Genomic DNA, 19,827 nt, shown 5'->3' with positions numbered 1-19,827 from the left:
ATGAATACATTAATTTTGTACTTATTTTCAACAGCCCCAAAGCTGTATGAACTATTATTACTCATGTTTAATTTTAAGCATGGTGAAAAAGCACAAAGACGTGGTACTGGTCATGCATCAAAATTATGAACACAAGCAACTATTTCAGGATCAGAAACTAATTCAGATGAGTATTCACATATCTGAAAATATAACTGCTTTACCCAGACTGATCAAGTATCAGTTCGATATTTCCACAATTAGAAGACCAAAAAGCATTCTTAGCCACTGATTCCTATCTCATCAATAAAATCCTATTGTGTGTTTGAGCAGCAACAAAATCATGTCAATAAGGAACAGAATAAATTATCTGTTTTAAGATCTGAAATCATACAACAAATTTTGAAATCTTTTGCCAAAGTAACTTGCTTCAGTATGCATTCCACTGTGAATTCTTCACTATAAAAGCCGTAACTCACAAGTAAGGAAATAATTCACATCCTTCGAAAGGCACTAAGCCAGCAACTACTCGCATTCACAGAGTGATTTTCATCTCAAAGTAAATTCCAGACTTCATGAAATGGGTTTGACTTACACCAGAGGGGGTACACAGCCTTAGGGGTCCTAGCAAATGCTGTTGCTTAATATGATGCATTGTCAAAGGAGCTCAGTGGTTCACGAGAAGCTACAGTAGTCCTTAGGGCAAGAGGGGAATATACTCATTGCTGTGGCTAGCCAACTGCCAAGGATATCAAAGGTGAGACCTAATTTTCTGCCTCTTTCCCAACTGCAATGGAGAGGCTCCTGCTACTGCAGAGGAGCTGGCTGCAGGAGCGGCCGGTCCCCGAGCAGGAGGCACAGGGGACGTGAACTCCCCGCGACCTCGCAGAGACACATCCGCACAGAGCCTGGGCACAGCCCAGACACAGGGAGACGGGCATCACCTCACACATCACTGAAGACTACATATCTCACCAGGGCAGAAACACAACAGCATACAGCCCTTTCGGTAATCATCTGAGAACAAGTTGTGACAACTACCAAACCTAGCTGAAAGTGAGGAGAACATTTTAAGGAGACAAAATGCAATTATCCAAACTGGAATCCAGCCAGCAGGCCAAATATTTGCTTCTTAACTTCAGAAGCAGGTAGTTCATTTCTGAAACAAGTCTTTTGATTAACCTGACGGTCAAGCTGTGGCTTTAACCATTTTCAGAAAAGCATCTAAAATAGATCTTACTTATTTTTAAGTCCTATTGAGAAAGACCCAGCTAAAAAAAAAAAAAAAGAAGAAAGAAAAAAGAAAAAAACCCAAAAGCGTAAAGCTTTGTGGACTCTGTCTCAGAACAGAACAATCAAACTATACAGCAAATCTGTACTTGAGGAGAAACTTTTCCACAAACAAAACATGGAATACTGGGCTGTTATCTTCTCTTACCACGGTAAGATGTTCCTGGGTGATCTCCCTTATCAGCCTGAATGTCCTAGTGATATTTTCATGACTATCAGGACCAAGTGTTTAGCACTTAAGGAACAGTATTTTAAAATACACGAATGGAAAGCAGACAGCAGCCAAGCCCCTGCATGTCTTTCATACTGTTTCAAGATTCCCAAGCGACTCTTTCTAACAGACTATCAAAACAAACTGTTTATTTTTAAGGGCAAAGCAGAAGGTATTCCATAGGTATTTTCAGGAATTTTTATATTTCCCACTGAACAAAAATCAGACTTAATCCCCCTCACCGCCAAGTTCAAAAACTGCCATGGCACATCGCAGATGCATTTTTAAGTGCTTGAGAGGAAACATAGCAAGGGGTGTTAATTTTGATGCATCAGTTATATTTATTTATATTTACAGTTATGTGTACTGAATTTAAGACAACAGATCTACCATGAGTTATCAAAACTCAGAAAAATGACAGTTAACTTTAAATTTTCATAAACCTTTACATTTCAGGTTGTTAATTTATTTTTGTGATGTCATAATAAAATATTTCAAATTAAGTTTTCAAAATATTATGTAATATTTTTAGGATAAAACTTTTCTTCTTGACCTAGCACTTGGTTCTTTCCCTTTGACATTTTCCTGTTACAGTAAATATATTTGTATCCCTTTAAATCTTTGGGGGGGGGGGGGGAGGAGGGGGAGGGGGGCAAAATCTTCAAGATTAACCAACTTAATCCAACCTTCCCTCATCTCAAAATGAGGACTGACTCGGAAAAGAAAAAAAAACAAAGAAACAAAAAAACCACTAGTGACGAGAACAATTTCCAACATCAGCAGTATTATTGAAGTAACTACTTATCAGAAGTACCACATTCTGGATTTGCAGGACTTTGGGCTCTGGTTTACGTACATGTAAGTGCAGGACCTTTGCCCAGCGGCTCCAGAAAATTCACTGAAGCAAAAAGCTAATATAGTTTAAACAGAATATGGATTGTCTGCACAGTCCCCAGCAGCTAAATCCTTGTTTTTGGGGGGATAATTCAGTATTTTGATTATTACTAAAAATAAGATGGCAAAATTGAGTGATATTTTAGAGCTGGTCAAAAAGTGTCTCTTTACCTGCACCACTTTCATTCAACAAACTGGTTGAGCTTAAAAGCACTAATCTTTTACTGAAAACATTTAAGTAAAAAAAAAAAAAATCTGAAAATGAAAGAAAAAATATTTCTGGAATGTTTTTGTTACATTGAAAGCCCATTTTTTCTATGAAAATCAAAATAAACCTTTAAAAAAAAATCCAAGGACTTGATTGTAAAGCTGACAGTGCACCAAATAACCCCATTTAATCTTCAAAAATTAAAAATAGGACTGCTGTTGAGTTTGAGGTAGAGGAAAACATTGCTAACATTGTTGAAAGAAAATGACTAAGCAGAACAGACTAGCAAAAAATGGGCTCCCAAAGCTGTCTAACAATATATTCAACAAAGTGAGGAACCTGGATGTCCTGTTTGTTATAGAACTGTTGTTTCCTAATTCTCTTATTACTCACCTATATATTTTTGATTAGCAGCAGTATTTCTTACCAAGGTGCGTTTATTGGCTTTTCAGTAGCAAATCTGAAATCCATACCAAACTGGCTACAGAACTCTGCAGCCATGCTTTTCAACTTCGCAGAATACGAAGCAGGAGAACAATTCTCATCATTAAATCAGTTGCTGTAGTAGCTCCTAGCAGTAACTTTACCTAGACAATTTAATGGCCAGCTCACAGTTGATGTGTCAGAGAAGTCCAAACAGGCACAGAACAATAACCAGAACGTTCCAAAACAGGCTGGCTTCCCCCCCAGTCCTATGTGCGAAACCACAGGAAGGGAGGAAAAAGAAAAAACAAACAAACAAACCAAAAAAAACCCCAAACACACCCTGTATTTATGTTTCCAACATTTCTACAGAAGTCTCGGAGGGTCAGTATCTCCATGAAACAAAAATAGAAAGTTGCAAACCTTAAAACATTCTTTCAGTTCAAGTCTATACAAGCTGATTTAGTATTTTAAGTTAACATTAGAGGACTGAATAAATAGTTTTTTCAGTACACAGAAGTTCTTCATTCCTTACCTCATCATCTTTATACCAGGATAAGCTTTCTGCGGTCAGAACAAACCAGTATTCCTTAGATCCTCCTTTCATGATTCCAATATTATTGATGGTCAGCCAGCCTTTCCGAATGACCTGTGCAGAGGTGCAGTCAGGCACAAGTTTAGTTCATCATTCATTTAACATTGTTCAGCTACTAAAATCATTCTTTCAAATAAAGAATTGCTACATAAATAAGAGGTGGTGCATTTTCTTCACTCCCTGGCAAGTTCAACACAGTTTTTACAGGTTCCAATCATTTGAGAAAAACGTAACATACAGTAAAAACAGCGTTTTCAGACAAAAATAGGTTGGAGGAAGAGAGAAGCCTAAGGATGACCATGTTGTATTTACAGGAAATATAACTGAACAAAGGATAATGTAACACTGAGGACACCTATTTGCTGTATAATAACACATAGTAAAAGCCCATACGACATTACATATGACTACTTCTACTGTTCTAGGCCAATTGTTAAGGTCAATTGTCAAGTTGGATGCTAGGGACAGCACCTTACAGGGAAGCAAGTAGCTTCTAGCATGCATAAGAGACTTTCAGAAAGGACTGAATCAACAGAGAAAATAGAGGGGTCTTCTACAGTTAATTTCAAAGAAAGAGGACTCATAAGATGGAATGCAGAAAAGGAGGGAAAAAAACCTAAGAGTAAAATAAGAGTACGTTAGGGGAAAAATGAGTAAAGCAGAACTTGGAGAAAACAGATACAACCCAAACACGAAAGAACAGAGGGGACCACATACTATGAATGTTGAGGTCAGGAGGCCATATCACACAAAAAGAAAGAAGGACAAAAGAAAACTAGAGGAATGAAGTAACTCAAGAGGGGAAACAGAAGAGAGAAAGGTTATGAGAACTGGTTTATGGATCATACAGATACAAACTCTGTTTTATGGAAACATTTACTGCTTTCCAACATGCATTCATAACCAAATGTTCCTTCCCGTCATCCTAACAGGAAAATAGAATTCTCCCAAACACACAGATGCAGGGAACCTCAGACCACTCTGTTTCTCCCCAGTGCAACATCCTATACTTGCCTATGAGGTATTGAGACGGTAAGAAGAAATGCTCAGAGAGGCCCTTCAGAAGTCCCTCAGCTGCCAGTGTCTGGACAAGCATGGACTTGTGCGATCAAACACGAGTTTTCTCTTGCTTTTAAGGGAAATACATGAGACTGTGACATTCCTCCCCCAGGGATTTACAAGATGAGAAACTCCAATATCAGCAGAAAGCCAGAGCAAAAACCACGGTTCAATATCTATTCCTTGCCATCTATAGATGTTTCAGTCAGAATTCCATTCCACTCAGCATGCATGTTAATGTAAACTCCCAGAAGAAAACCAGATTTGGCATGCATAGAGCAAGAGACTACTTTATATTTAATAACCAAACCAAATAAGAAAGAGATTAGGAGTTGCACCTGACACACTGGTAGAAATGTTGGTAACACATAATGTATTAATTTTCACCTACTTCCTATGTTTTCCTCCAAACTTAAGAAAATTTAAAAATTAAAAAAAAAAAAAGCATTGTCCCTGTTACTCCAAGCTCAGCTAAGAAAGAACATACCAAGAAAGTGGAATATACACGTATCACAAAGGGAATATGCATCCGTCATTGCCCAGGACAATTAAAATGACTAAAAACACAACAAATTCAATTTCTATGTACAGGGGAAAGATGCAGACTGTATAAAGATCCTGTTCCTACAGACAGCAAAATGAGGTTACTCAGATTCATGCATAGGTAGAGGGCTGTGCACACACCACCACTGCATGATAAATATACAATCATTGACTAGAAGAGTCCTGTATATAACTGGGCCACATAATCACTGTGGGTAAGCGTGCCTCCCTAGTGAGGCAGAACAAAGATTCCAGATTCTATAACCTTACACCAATGCTGCTTAACCACATAAGCTTCATGTGCCACTTCTGCCCAAGGCAAAGATAATGGACAGCCAATCTATACTATAATCAGCATTGCATTTCTTCTGATATTTCACCAATCCTTTCTTTCAAGAATGATATTTGCACACTTTCATAGCAGGGGCACAGTTTTGGGTATTGACAAACCCTAAACTTCTAGGCTACTGCAGAATCAGCAAGCTCAGACTGACTGATTCATTACAGGTATCTGCAAAGGGCTTTTAGATAACACTTTGGCCAATGAAGCCCTTGGAATAACTGTTGGAGGCTGGGACTGCATTCTGAGGAATTAACTTTAGATGCCTGCTCCGATATTTAAAAAAAAACAAAAACAAAAAAACCAAAAAACACTAGGCATTTACTTTCACCTGCCATAACAGATAAGCTACTGGGTTAGAGGGACCTTTGGCCTGAGAGACGGAGGTAGTCCTATGCCATATTCTGTTCTGTTCAAACCATCTCAGACCAAATCCAGGCAAGGAGCTCTAGTCAGTGCTTGAAGCATTGCTGATGCATACCAAAGGTGGCTGCACCTAGTCCTTTTCAGAAACAAATCTTTCAGAAAGTTAAAATAGCAGTGAGTTACTAAATGGGTAGGAAAGGAAAAAAAAGTGTTCATTCCTTGCATTTCGTAGAACTGGTCCAAGAGTATCAATTCCATTTCAAATAAGATGGTCACATTTTTCACTCACTACCAAGCAGGTCAACAGTGTAGAGAAGAAAATCACTATAGATCTGAAAGCAGTCTCTGAGTTTTCAGCTCCTAAGCAGATTGCTAGGAATGAATTAACATGATTCTAAAGACTCAGAAAACTATGAGAGAACTGGACATAGCTCCTGTAGACAAACTCAAGGGTACGGGCTGAGCAGACTGGATAGAGCAGCCAGTACCACGAAGATCTCAGAAGTTTATTGTTATTTTTATTTTCATGATCATTAAAAAAAGGGGGGGGTGTCAGAGAGAGGGCATTACTTTATATAAACACACATGGAATACTTGTATGAGTGCAAGTTAAGGGAAATACACTAGTATTAACTCAATAACCCATGAAATCCTTGTTTTTAAATTTTATTTTATGCTGTTTATAGAAGCATATGGCATATAAAACCTTTAACAAAAAACAAACAACGTGCATATATAGGCACATAAATGTACTGGCCTTCAGGCAACTTCCACAGGTTAAGTTGTAGAACCAAGTTAATTTCATTTTTTTCTGCACTTAACTACATGAATGCAGCCCTGTGGAAGAAATTTTAGGAAAAATCCAGGAAGGTAAGATTTTCCTACCACTTTAACTTAGCTTCATAATGAGGTGAGCTGTGTTTTTATAGCTGGCTCTATGTGACTTGAGTATTTCAAACAATTTCACAGCAAACATGCAAAGATCGTTATTGCCATGTTACAAAGAATCTGAAATAAGAGGCTGAAAGGATGCTGTTGGATCATACCGTCTACAATTTAAAATGCTGTGTGCTTCATAGGAAGCAACACATCACATACAGGAAGCAGAGACAGCCGGACCAACACAATACTGAAAACTGGTCTGGACACAGATCTTAGGGAAAAGATATCAAGACAGAGTTCATAGTGGGGATAAATTGGTGGGTTCTACAAGCAAACCAAGGAGAAACACCTGAATAGCAGGTTCAAGATCCTTACAGGTGATAAATAATTTAAGTGGTAAGGGAAGCAGTTTACTATCCGTATTCCATTCAATGCTTTCCCTCATCATTAGCACAGGCTTTGCAGAATGATAACACAGTCAGTCTTCTTCAGTTCCACAAAGAATGCATCTGCAGCAGTGGTCTCGGCACAGACCAAACTATACAAGCCATTTAAGAAGCAATGAAGTTTTTAATGCTTCCCTTCTAATGTGGGACTACCTCAATTGCATAGTTCCTAAAGACCATCTTGCTCTGGTCTGATGGACATTGCCCCATAGATGCATAACCATCACTGGGTGTGCACAGAAACAGGCTGATTTGGTAATATAAACATTGGTCATTCTGTCTTGCAGAAGAAGGAATTTGCCAGCTGTTTCCTCAAAAATCCTGTGTGCTGGGGATTAGATCCAGCTGTCACTCCCACATCACACTGAATCAAGAGCAGGACACCAAGCTACAGCAGTATCTTGAGCATGTGTTTTTCATGTGCAAATGTCTAGATCTGTTTACCTATATCCCTCTGGGAAAACAGGGAATCAAGTTCTCTAAAATATCCTGAACACTATAAGATATCATAGCTGCCCAAAATACTTGGAAGCCATTCCACGCGATGCCATGGGAGAGAAAAAAATCTAGGTGTACTACAATAGCCAAAGAGTAATCTTGGAGCCTGATGTTCTTTTCATTGAATTGATCACATTCCCCAGGCATATTCCCCAGGCATACAGTGCAACAAACAGGTACACTTTTGAGACACTCAGTATCCACACATTGGGGCAGGGGGAGAGGGAGGTCTCAGATCAAGGTGTAAATTTTAAACAAAGTGAGCTTAAGCAACATAGTTTTACTTCCCAGAGGAGTGACTTACGCTACAAACTCCAGCCAATTTCATCTTTAAAAACAAATAGCTCAAATAATAATTTTTAGCGCTTCCACAGGCAATAAGGCAGCACGTGTTTCTAAACAGACTTCTAAAAATTCCATTACCCCAACTGATTCTTTTTTTGTCAGCTATTGTGTTGGCTACATCTTACATTGTTAAGCATGGAAAAGGAAAGTAGTTTTTCTCTTTATTGTTTTCACTAGTTCATTTTCTGGTTGGTTTGGATTTAAGAGATTCATTTCAATATTTTCTATCATATTTCCAAATGTCACGCTGCACAAGCCGGATATTAGTGACATGAGTTATGAACTTCAGGAAGGTGAAAAATATAAGCATTGCCAGAAGCTAGTGAAGACAATATTCCGACCGGTAGTTGGACTCCATGTACAGGATGAACAAGAGATGACACAGTTCCTTCCTTCAGGGTCCCGATATCTAATCTGGGTGTCTGAAAAAATGAAACTTAGAGCGTACGAATGCACATGAACAAGCCAGAAGGAAGTCATTTTCTGATAGTTCAATTGCACACACACAAAAAGAATCATATCTGTTCTTCTGATTGTCCACCATTTCATGGATAAACAGGAAAGCAGGACTTGACAAAATAAGTACATTTTACATATTGTTACATGACTTACTCATTCCATTACATCAAATAAGATATTTATGAAAGAAATACATTAGAAATTTAGTCAGTGTTCCACTTCTTTATATTTGAAAGATGATTTAAAGAAAGATAAGTGAAATTGGCTGGGCAGACAGGAAAACATAAGTGAGAAAATCAGGAGACTGGTTACTTCCGGAACAATAAAACTAGTTGCATTTTGTTGAATTAACGTAACTTTGTAGAGTTATGTTACATAACCCCACTGAAATAAAGCCAGGCGTGCAGCACAACTGCCAGCACTACACTGCCTTTATCTTCTAATAATCGTGATACAATGTGTGTTACCAAATGGTAAACCCACTGAGAGAATAAAAATCGCAAAAACTAGTATGTGAGACATCCTCACAATCCACTGGTTCTTTGGGTTAAAAAAATGAAAATTCTCACTCACACTACAGAGGACAAAAAGAAACAACATGTTGGAAGGAAATCTAATAGTCTTTCACCATAATTTGCTAAATGTCAGAGCATAACCTCAAGCAGATTAAACATCTGGCTTGTGCTCAGTATCCAAACAGAGCTTCTTGAAATGACATTAATTCCTTGAAGTCACTGCAAAATGTATTGCATAACTTAAAAAGAATGACAGTGGCTTAAGTCCTAAACATACCTCTACTTTAAAGAAAAATTCAGACTTTAGTGAAACAAAGTACTCAGTAGTGAGAAATATATTTATTCTTCCAAATATAATTAAAGAAACACTGAGGTGATTAAGTTAACTACGAAGGAATGGCAACCTAAAAATAACTATAGCTAAAGGCCAGTAGTTACAGGACTATTTCTATAGCATTGATAAGGTGAAAATACAAGAGCATGTCTCATTCAAGGACATTTCAAAATTTAACATCGTGCTGTTGTCAATCTGCACCACCTCTAGAATCTTTTACAGAAACATTGGCATTTCTTAACAGAACAGCCACATCATGTCTTTTCACAACCACCTCCCTGACTCTGGTGCAAGTTTCCATTTTCATCAACTTGCTTTAAGAAAGCCTATAAACACATTTTTTCTGGGTCATGCAAGGTAACAGGATTAAGTACAGTATCTGAAGACAAGCAGCAGCAAACTACATTAATGAAACTGGATTAAAACAGAAAAAATTAAAAAACAACAACAGAAAGAGCATTGCTATGGGAAAAGTTAGGACAGTAGTTCAGGCCCACTGATGAGGTCTGAATGGTACTTGTGTTCAGAGGAAAATGAATACGATTGTTGGTGAATTGTTATAAGAGATGTAGGTCAAACCCTTCAAACCCAAACCTCAAAATCTCTCAGACAGTGACTTTAAACTTAAGATTCAGATTAAGCCCCTTCTCCAATTACAGGGGCTACTTCAAAGACAGCAACACCAGATTTTGCTACAGAAGTAAAACAAAAAGCAGAATTTTGTGTGATAGATAATCCTCTGTAATCCGAGTAACTTGCATCCTCACAAAGTTTGGTATTCATTAGGCACATGGAGCAATGGCATCTTTACACTTTCTAAGGCTTATCAGGAGGGGGAGTTTTAAACACAAAGTTTTAGTGACAAAAACAAATCTCACCACATGAAATAAACGGTAAAGAGTGGGATAGCCTTCAAGATCCAGATCTTGCTAGAGTGCTATGTAAAACCAAGCATTGCATTGGTTATTTCAAGCAAATTAGAAGACAGACTAACCTGTGGCTTAAAAAGAAACTTTGTGGAGTCAGGTCAAAACCTCAGGCGGTAGCAAAGAAAAAAGACAAACAAAAAAGGCCAAAGATTAAGTGTGAGAGGATAAATTAGTAGTAGGGAGGAAAAAAGGAGCAAAAACACGTTAAGAGGAATTGGCATTACACTTCTTCCAAAAATATAATGTTGCTGCACTCATCTTATTTCTGAGATATACAACAGTTATCTGCATCATCACAGTTCAAAGCAAGTTACAAAAAAGAAAAGCAATGACATTGCAAACAAGCACCCCCAATATGTTGGAAAAACAATGATCTAGAGATTCAATTCAACTGTTGTTAGAATCAGTGCTGTCTAGTCATTTTTCCTTTATTGAACTTTAGTTTCAGTTTGCTTGCAATAATAACTAATATGATGTGACAATAGGGCAACATCCTGGAAAAATGTGTACATTTTCATCATAAATAATACCAAAGAATGTACATGATATAGAGATTTACCTCTTACAACAGTCACTGATCCAGAAGTGACTTGTTACAAAATTAACTGCTGTTTAGACAATTAATTCTAATTAGTAATATTAAATGCATTCACACATTTATTTACTCATGAGATGGAAGGGTTAGAAAGGACTCTGTCCATGACATATTGGTCCTCCTGGTGCTATAAGTAGAATGCTAAAAAGGCTTGAGATATTTTTAAGTTTTATTAATAAACTCATTTTTTCTATCACAAGTTATTTCTTTGTGTAAACAAAATACCAATAACAGTACCTGTACCCATAAACAGTAAGTTCATTTAGCAATAGCTTATGTTTCCTTTTCATTACCAAAAACTCATTTGCCCACCTTTCAAAAAGTTTTACTACAAATAGAGGCACTTACATCAGATAAATACTGCTTTCCAGTTATATAATAAAATAAACATGAATTAGTCATTTTAGTTTGAAAAACTCAGTAAATTACAAAATATTAATTTTCTTCAAAGTTTTCTAACACATTTTAAGTTCTACTAGTTCATACTCGTAACAGCAGGTTAGTAGCAGTTAAGAGATGAACTGCAATTATACTTTGTTGAGGAAGTGTTACGGATGAGATAGTTTAACATTAAGTAGTTTAGTAGCAAGTATTAAACAAACTAATAAGTTAGAGACAAACTTTGCCCTCTGAGAAGCTAAATGAAAAAGCAACAATAAAGCTTACAGAACTTAGCTCGTACAATTTGCCTTGAAGGCGGTAGATTGGTTCCCTGAAACAGTAAATTACAAAAATGAAGTTTTATTTCAGAAACATTTTCTCATTCTTTGCAACTCCAAAAAATTAACTTACAAACACTTGTCTATTCTCTTTAAAATAAAAGGTTCAGCAAAGTCCTTTATACAACAAGCAATCAAGTTTCAAAATCTTATTTAAAACTCCAATTTTTTCTCCACTTCTTTAGAGAGAGAACATTCACTCACAGAATCATTCATTCCATTTGTATATTTTTGAAGAATCAGATAATTGGCTGTTTTTCCTTTTATGGGACACTCCAAAGTGATGACGGTTGTTGTGTTTGACACATGTTCCTGCACAGCTAGATAAGAAGGAAGTCTCTCCTCAGAGGGGAGTGACTAGTCTTTGAAGGCATTTCAGTGTTTAGACCTTTCGATTTTGTTTTTTTATTTTAGTCCAAATAGTGCACTGTGTCAAAAACGCCACTCACGCTGCAGTGAGCTCTGGAGGACCATCACATTCCAGAAATTATAGATCATTTTGACTAACCTCTCAGAAATGAGTAGCAACTTCTTGGGGGGAGGGAAAGGTTGGATTTCCTTCCCCCCAAAAGACTACTGAATTTTCAGAAAATGCTGGAAGCCTAATCTATTACAGCAAAACAAGGAGCCTTTCAGAAAACTCCGTGGTCACATTTGGAAATCTCAACCTTTCAACTCTTTAGAATTGTTTGACCAAATTGCACATGAAAACATCAGGAGTGCATTCAAAGAATATTTATTTATATAAAAATTGAATGCCTTTTTTTTTTTTTTACTAGAATCACTTATACCATTTAAAGAATTTATTAATGTCAAAATATTTTCTGTTTAAGACTTTGCAAAACCCTCAAAGCAAGCAAGAATAGATTTTACACCTGTAGCATTTTCATTATTTTAATTTCATATAAAAACCCAAAGGACTGATCCTGTGAAGTACTGAGCACCCATGGCCTGCACAGAAACAAAGGAAGAAGCAAAGCTCAGGAGCACTTAGCATCTTGCAGAATCAATCTCTTATCATACATGATAAAAAGAAACAATCAACTAGTTTAATTAATGCATCTCAGCAAAAATACTATTAAATCTGATACCACTGATCAGTTATACTTTGTTTACTTCGAGAAAGGAGTATGGTATGTAGTCAACGTCTTTATGAAGTCAACTGAAAGTTTTCAGAAGAGGTAAAGGAAAATCTGCTTTTGTTTGCTGGATTGCCCCTGTTATATAAGCTGTGCACACGTGAAAACTAGTAAAATTACTGTATGACAAAGCACATATAAGCAACTACTCACCAGTATTTTGGATTCTGAAATTCACAAACTAGCAGTTAAATGAAAAAATACATTTAGGTGTAACATGAGAGATTCAATACGCTGAATAGCATGGGAGGGGAGACACTAACCAGCAGTACAAACAGTAGCAGAGTTATTAAACAGTAAATGATGACAATAATGAAAAAGTCAGGTGGCTCTGAAAACTTCAGTAAAAAAGGAGATGATGATGTATTGTCTACATGTTTCAAGCAGAAAAAGTAAATTACACATTTAAAACAAATAAATGCAGCCAAGAAAACCAAAACAGCTTGTATTAACTTGCACATGCCATTACCCATTCTCTGTTAGGTGCCTACCTGATTTCCCACTGCACTTTTGTTAACCTGACTGCTTCTTTGTTGGGCACTAAGGAAAGCAGAGGAAAAAAGTTATTCTGAAGAAACTCAAAAACTAAACCAGTTCCTGAGCAATAGATTTTGTCAGTAAAAGTTACTTATGATTCCAGCATTGAAAGCTAGCGTAACAAAGAAACACAGCAAAATCATTACATATAAATGTACCTTTCAACTACTTTTTCTTACAGTATAGGAATATTTGCCTGCTTAGCACAGGAAAGACATGCACAGCAGATGGCCCCTGCTACTTATGTCCTCTGTAACTATATCCTACTTGCCTTGGTAAAGGTTACGAACAGCACATACAAGTTATGGTTCACCTGGGTACTTTGGAAACATTAGCCTCTACAAATGTTAAAAAGAGACAAAAGGCAAGGCATCTCTGTTGTTTAGAGCAGCTCATCAAAACCCTCCCCTTCCAGAGGCTCCTTAATAGCTTTGTCCTGACAGTTTGTTTTGGATAATACTTTAATATTTATATGCACTTTGTGGGTGTAAATATAAAACCAATAGATGAAGCCATCACAAAAGCTGGTTCAAAAAGCTGGAATCTTAAAAGAATAGAACATATTTGAAATTAAAACACATTCAGAATATTTTGCTCAGTTCTTGAACTCTGGTAATTCGTACTCCTGAAACGAAACACACTATCTCAAAAATATACAAGTTACTATTAATTCTAAAGGCATTTGCATTATGTGGCTTGTGTTAGACCACACAATTAAAATATTGCTGGAAAGAGGAAAAAAGCATTCAAACAGCAGGCTATGGCTACTAAACTACCAGACTGGCTACTGGCGGCAGCAAATTTTGTCTGGACAAGATTATACCATTTCAGCAGGCATTGATTAAGTGATGGGGGAAAAAAGGCTTTTAAAAAAAGCATATACATTAGATCAGCTACAAACACTACCATGAAAAGTAATCCTGCAACTGTTTTGTGCACAAGTGCTGTTCTAAAAAATTGCTCAAGCACCAAGTCTAGCCCCATCCCAGCTCTGATCCTGCATTTAAGACCACACCCTATCAAATCAGTAGTCCACTTGCTTTCAGTGTGACGGTCCACAACCATGATTACTACATGCGCCTATTTGCTGGGCTTTGCTCTGAGTCCTCTAGATACTTGTGACCAAATTACATTGCATGTCTCCAGTGCCTCATCTGGACTGTATAAATTATGGTGCATAGATTATGGTTAAATAACCTGCACACAGAAAACACTAACCCTTCACCAGTGCTGACCTGTTGTTCCAGAAACACACCCGAGATTGCTTTAGAAAATCTAATTGCCACTCTTCTGGGTTGCTTTCGTTCTATTGCCTTAGGGAAGCTAACTGAATAGGCAGCTGACATCGTATTAAGACAGACACTTCTTTTTAAACAAAGCCCAGCAATTGGTCCTTTATCTACTGTTCTCAATACAAATTACTCTTCCTGTAGATTGAAGCATGTAACTATACTTGGCTTACACCAACTGGAGGAAACAAACTCAATCCTGATATTTTATCACTCGTTATGCTAAACAAGACAAACATTAATATTCTAAGATTTCAGAAAAGTAAATACATTTATTTGTTATTATTTTAAGAGCAAAATCATTCTAAATATTGGCATTCTTTAATCATTTTGAGGTCAACTCACATTGCGCTGTATCTGTCTTAGGCCCTGCAATACTGCAAAGTATTTTGAAGTGTCTTGTGCTCTCATTCTTTCCTATGAACATGGCTAACAGAACGTATACCTCTAAAACATTGTAGTGACATGAGACAACTGGCCGAGAGGCCCAGCAAGAGAAATAAAACATTAGGGCATCTGGGGAGACTATAGTCCAGGATGTTTAGATACTGCAGAAGCCTGTAAGCTATCCAAAACTCACTTCATTATCCAGTTCTAAGATATAATTGCTGTAAAAATAATAAGATTATAGTTTAAAATGTTTTATACTGTTTAGCTCATTAATATATTTTAAATTTTAAATTGTTCTTAGCTATCCAAGTTTCATCTTCAGTTGAGCGCGCTTCAATAAAGATATTTGCCTTCCCATCCGTTTCCATGGAAACACTTTCTTAAACTTAGCATATTCAGTGAACTTAGATGGAGTGTCATTTGCTATCTCTCTATACCCCTCACAGAGGGGCTGGGAATTTCCAGGTCTGAACTGGAAAAAGGGCAAGAAGTTTTCCCATGAAACTGAACTTGGACATTGCAGCTCCTTGGAAAAGATGCAGCAGTGAGGACCACAGACTGAACTACAGTCCTCAGCAGCAGCATCCATGAAAGAGATTCTTCCAGGGAGAGGCATAATGAGATAGCTCCAGATAAACCTGACACTGTGTTTCCAAATTGACATAGCAAAAAAAAAAAAGAAAAAGAAAAAAAAAGAAAAAATTCAAGTTGAGGACAGGCAGGCATTGGAACAGGCTCCATAGAGAGGCTGGGAAAATCTCCAGTTTTGGAAGTTTTCCGAGATCTGATTGGACAAAACCCTAAGCAACCTCGTAGGAATTCAACATTGACCCTCCTCTGAGCAGGAGGTTGGACTAAATGACCTCCCAGGGTCTTCTTGAACCTGAGTTATGAGTCTATATGCTGTCTATACACATGCACACACACACATAATACACATATATGGAGTGTTTTTAGCAGGCTTTTTCCTGTTAGGAAAGGATGAAGAGGAATAAATAGCAGGCAGGTTGTTATCTTGACCTCTAGAAGGCCAGCTACTATTCCTACAACATCCTGTCATTTTTCAAGAGAAGTGATAAAGGTATCTAGGATCTGCAAACAATACCAGAGAAATGTTTTCAAATCAAACACACAAACAGTGCCTGGCTTTGCCCATTTCCATCTTAGATTACTGGATTCCATGTTTTAAACCTTCACGGATACTGCCAAAGACATAGACCTTCTTCCACAGTGCCATCTAGAATAGGTCCTAGTATAACATGTACCGTGGTGCCGAAGTTAGTTGCCAACATCACACACAGATGAAACCTGTTGTCATAACAGTGTCTGGAGTCACAAATATGGCATGAATACGACTGAAGAAATATTTGTTCTTCAAAGAGCAAAGACATCTCTAACATTTTTACTAGCATTAAAATGTTTATATGAAGTCCCTGAGGCACAACTTGCTGGAAGCTGGGAGAATATTCTGGAGAATATTCTCACAGTCTTTTCAATTAAGTAAGGAGAACTGTCAAATCATGCCCTGGAGTGCATTCTGCTACTATTATCCTCTACTGCCAAACAGCAGGCACACTTGAATTCAGCAACATCCATTACCCTTGGCCACACTGTTTCATACAGAATCACAACTCCCAAAGTATTCGTTGGCAGCAACGTGGAAAGACCACCAATATTATATATTTCTGTGATCCTAAAATGGATAGAGAGGGGGCATCGGAGCTCCAAAGCTGCTTCCAGAGATTCATGTAATTCCAGACCAAGACATAAGTTTGAGCTCCAGTGAAACGAGGGTTGTGAACTGAGGAAAGAATCCCCTCTATAGCTACAAGTGTACAGAGTTCAGCACTGTACATATTGAGAAAGAACATGCTCCTGCAAGTTTGGGACTTCGCAGCTTACATCTCTGCTGCCACACTTCAGGATTTGGTTTTTTGGACTTAGTTTAAAAAAAAAAAGTGTCTTTTAAGAGAGTCTCTATATACATACTTTGCAAAGCCAATGAAGTCTTCGTGGTTGGTGTTGATGTAAGATACCTGGATATCAATCAACAGCAGTACCTATTAGGGCAGAGAGGAGACCAGTAAGAGGGTCAGGGAGGTGGTGGAGAGAGATTGAGGAAAAGGAAGAGAGAGAAGAACAGAACTTTGAGTTGCTGCAGTATTGAATGGTTCTTTCATAATTATTCACGCTAAAAGCAACAATATTTCCTAAATCCCACCACTTCTATTTATGTGCTTGTTTCATAAGCTAGACTACAGAAGAGCAGTTCCTGTCCTCCTGCCCTTTTCCTGACAGACCTCATTTTTACCAGTGAGGCTGCTGCTCACTTCATTAAGACTAATCATATGTGGCCAGAAGAGTTTAATAATAGGTAGCACAGATTCTAGCTCTACATTTTGCAAGTTAGGCAAAACACAGTCTATTTATACCATTTCAGTCAGTAGCAATCAACCTGAACCTTAAACATAAGATCAGGGCATCATTTTCTTTAGGTACTACATTAAGAAATGGTATGTAAGCTAGTCCTTTTCCAGAAAATTAACAGCGCTAGTACTAAAGAGCCATTTTGGTGCACAAATCAAGCTAGAGAAATGGGCTAGTCAATGAAACAACAAAATAAATTGTTTGTAAAAAATGTTTTAACTTCTCATTTGTTGTTCCTTCAACATTCCAGAGACAGAATTTAAATGAACTTCACAATTTAACTAGCCAGAGACCTTGATAAGATATTGGAGAAAGCTGTGTTCCACACTTGGACAGTTTCTTGAACATGCACAAGACTGAAAGGAATCATGGCTGCACTTTCCCCACCGTCTTTTCAGTCTTCAACTTCTCAGCAGGGAGCAAGGAAGAAACCTAATCAATTGCTACCATAGAGCTTCCAAATTTCCTAAGAAACCTGGCTGAACACATAAGAAAAGAGGAAGCCTTCTAACATCTTCTCCTCCCATTTAAAGCTTCATAACCAGGACTAATAGTACAAAATTGCATAATTATCCAATCCAGCTCACATGCTAAGCCTATGCCTCAGGGACAGCAAATGCTACTGCCAGACCATGGTGGGCAAGAACATTTGGATGTATATGCCTCAGCTGTGATTATAAAGTGAGTTTTATTTTGATAAAATATTGAAGTAATGACCACTTCATGAAAATAGAAGGCTTCATCTTACCCACCCCCCTCCCAAAAAAGTTATCTAACAAAAAAAAAAAATCCCACCAATTTGCTTCTAATTTGAAGCCCTAATTTCTACGTGTCTTACTGGGCCTTATCAAGGCATCACGCTGCTGTGCTTTTGCATAAGACCTAACCACTAGACAATAAGTTTTCCTGGATTCTATTCTGCAGCATTTGATCTCCTCAAAGCGTACACAGCTATTTCTATGCACCTCCACAAATACGGCACCATTCCCAAATTCTTCAGTATTTCCAAAAGATACCAAGAGCTTCACCCAGAGCAAAAGATAGTGAGGGTTTGACATCTAGCTCTTACCTCTCAGAATTTCCTCACTAGCATTTTGATTTATTAACAATAACTGCTAACAGCATAAAGAATTATGTGAATATGTGACAATAACCTATTTGACCAATTCTTGGCATTTACAGAAAGCTGGTATTCTGTTCTTGGCATTTACAGAAAGCTGGTATTCTGTACTTTGCTCTGGGAAATTGCCAGGTATGTGCGCACAATGAAGAATAGAATATTAAGAAAAAAAGACTGAATTATTCTAAGTAACTTGTATCTTCTTCCAAATTTTGAAATAACTGGGTGTGCTAACTAGAGCTCCTTGCAGGCATTAAGGCCAGCAAATACAATTATTTAAAATTACTTTTAAGACTACATTCACAGCACAAATCAAGGGAAAAGAAGCAGGACATGCTGCATAGCTCCCTAACTTGCTCAGGAACATGACTAGAGAGCCAGGACTACAGAACTATGCAGGAGTTCTGCCTAGCCCTGCTTCCCCCAAATATTTCTGTCATCCAACTCTGCACTCTCCAGACCATAATTCCTGCTTCCACCTCCAGTAGATTTTCTCAGATGTAATCTAAGCTTAGAAGATTCCTAGATTTGAGTGCCTGGCTGGTTGATGAATGTTCTTAGAGAGGTTGTTCTGAATAGATTTGTTTTTTTTAAAAAAAAAAAAAACTTCAAGAGTTCAACTTTCAACAGTCAGAAAAGCTGTATGCTCAAGAACATGGAATGGTGCTGATTACCAAACTTTTGAAAGCCTGAGTTTAAAATACCACAGCTCAAAATTTTCAGCTTGATAGCAGTCCATCCCTTTTAGAAAGCTACAGGAGGGGGTCATTTTCTTGCCAGTTTTAGAATCCAAAGGAGAAATTGTCTTATCGACCTTCAGATTTGAGAGACTGACGTTCAAAGCACACAATAGCCCTTGGCCACTAACATGGCCAGCTCCAGTGGTTCTGCACTATACACCTCAACAAGCCTGCCTGACATGGCCTGAGAGAGACAGGCCAAGTTTCTCAACCTGCACACTGACACTACTGTTCAATAACCCAGGACTTCAGCAGCCACACTTGCCTGAGCTCCCACATCCACTACATGGCTTGTCACTCTCTCAAGCGTCTCAGTACAATTGCTTGTGTATCCAACTGTAAATAGAACATGGGACTGGTTTGTTTAAAAAACCCTGAAAACAAAGCAGAAAAAAGGCTGGATATTTCTGTGCGCATTTGTTTAATCATGAATCGGTTTCCCACAAACACATGTTGTGGCACAGCTAAGAGGAAGCTAAGTGTGCACACTGTGGCACAGGAGCTGCTTTAGGCCAACATTGTCATTGGGGCCCAATATCCTTGAGTCCTGTCTTG

The 19,827-nt window shown here is 37.8% G+C and overlaps 1 protein-coding gene across 5 annotated transcripts in view; it reads right to left on the bottom strand.

Moving 5' to 3' along the window:
* The window catches only part of DNM3 (dynamin 3), a 193,614-nt gene that overhangs the window by 122,483 nt on the left and 51,304 nt on the right, over positions 1-19,827 (bottom strand). For 3 of the 5 annotated variants that reach the window (XM_064515703.1, XM_064515702.1, XM_026123358.2), the window contains exons 12-15: positions 16,975-17,045; positions 13,261-13,309; positions 11,594-11,623; positions 3,541-3,654 (exon numbers count right to left, since the gene is read on the bottom strand). In XM_064515703.1, the coding sequence (XP_064371773.1) occupies positions 3,541-3,654; positions 11,594-11,623; positions 13,261-13,309; positions 16,975-17,045 (264 nt within the window). The remainder of the gene's footprint in view (positions 1-3,540; positions 3,655-11,593; positions 11,624-13,260; positions 13,310-16,974; positions 17,046-19,827) is intronic. The other 2 variants (XM_026123361.2, XM_064515704.1) reach the window with 2 other exon arrangements.

The sequence above is a fragment of the Dromaius novaehollandiae genome, chromosome 8 (genome assembly GCF_036370855.1).
Source record: "Dromaius novaehollandiae isolate bDroNov1 chromosome 8, bDroNov1.hap1, whole genome shotgun sequence".
Classification (NCBI taxonomy): domain Eukaryota; kingdom Metazoa; phylum Chordata; class Aves; order Casuariiformes; family Dromaiidae; genus Dromaius; species Dromaius novaehollandiae.
The sequence above is the reverse complement of the archived record's forward strand: the minus strand, read 5'-3'. Positions and strand labels throughout refer to the sequence as shown.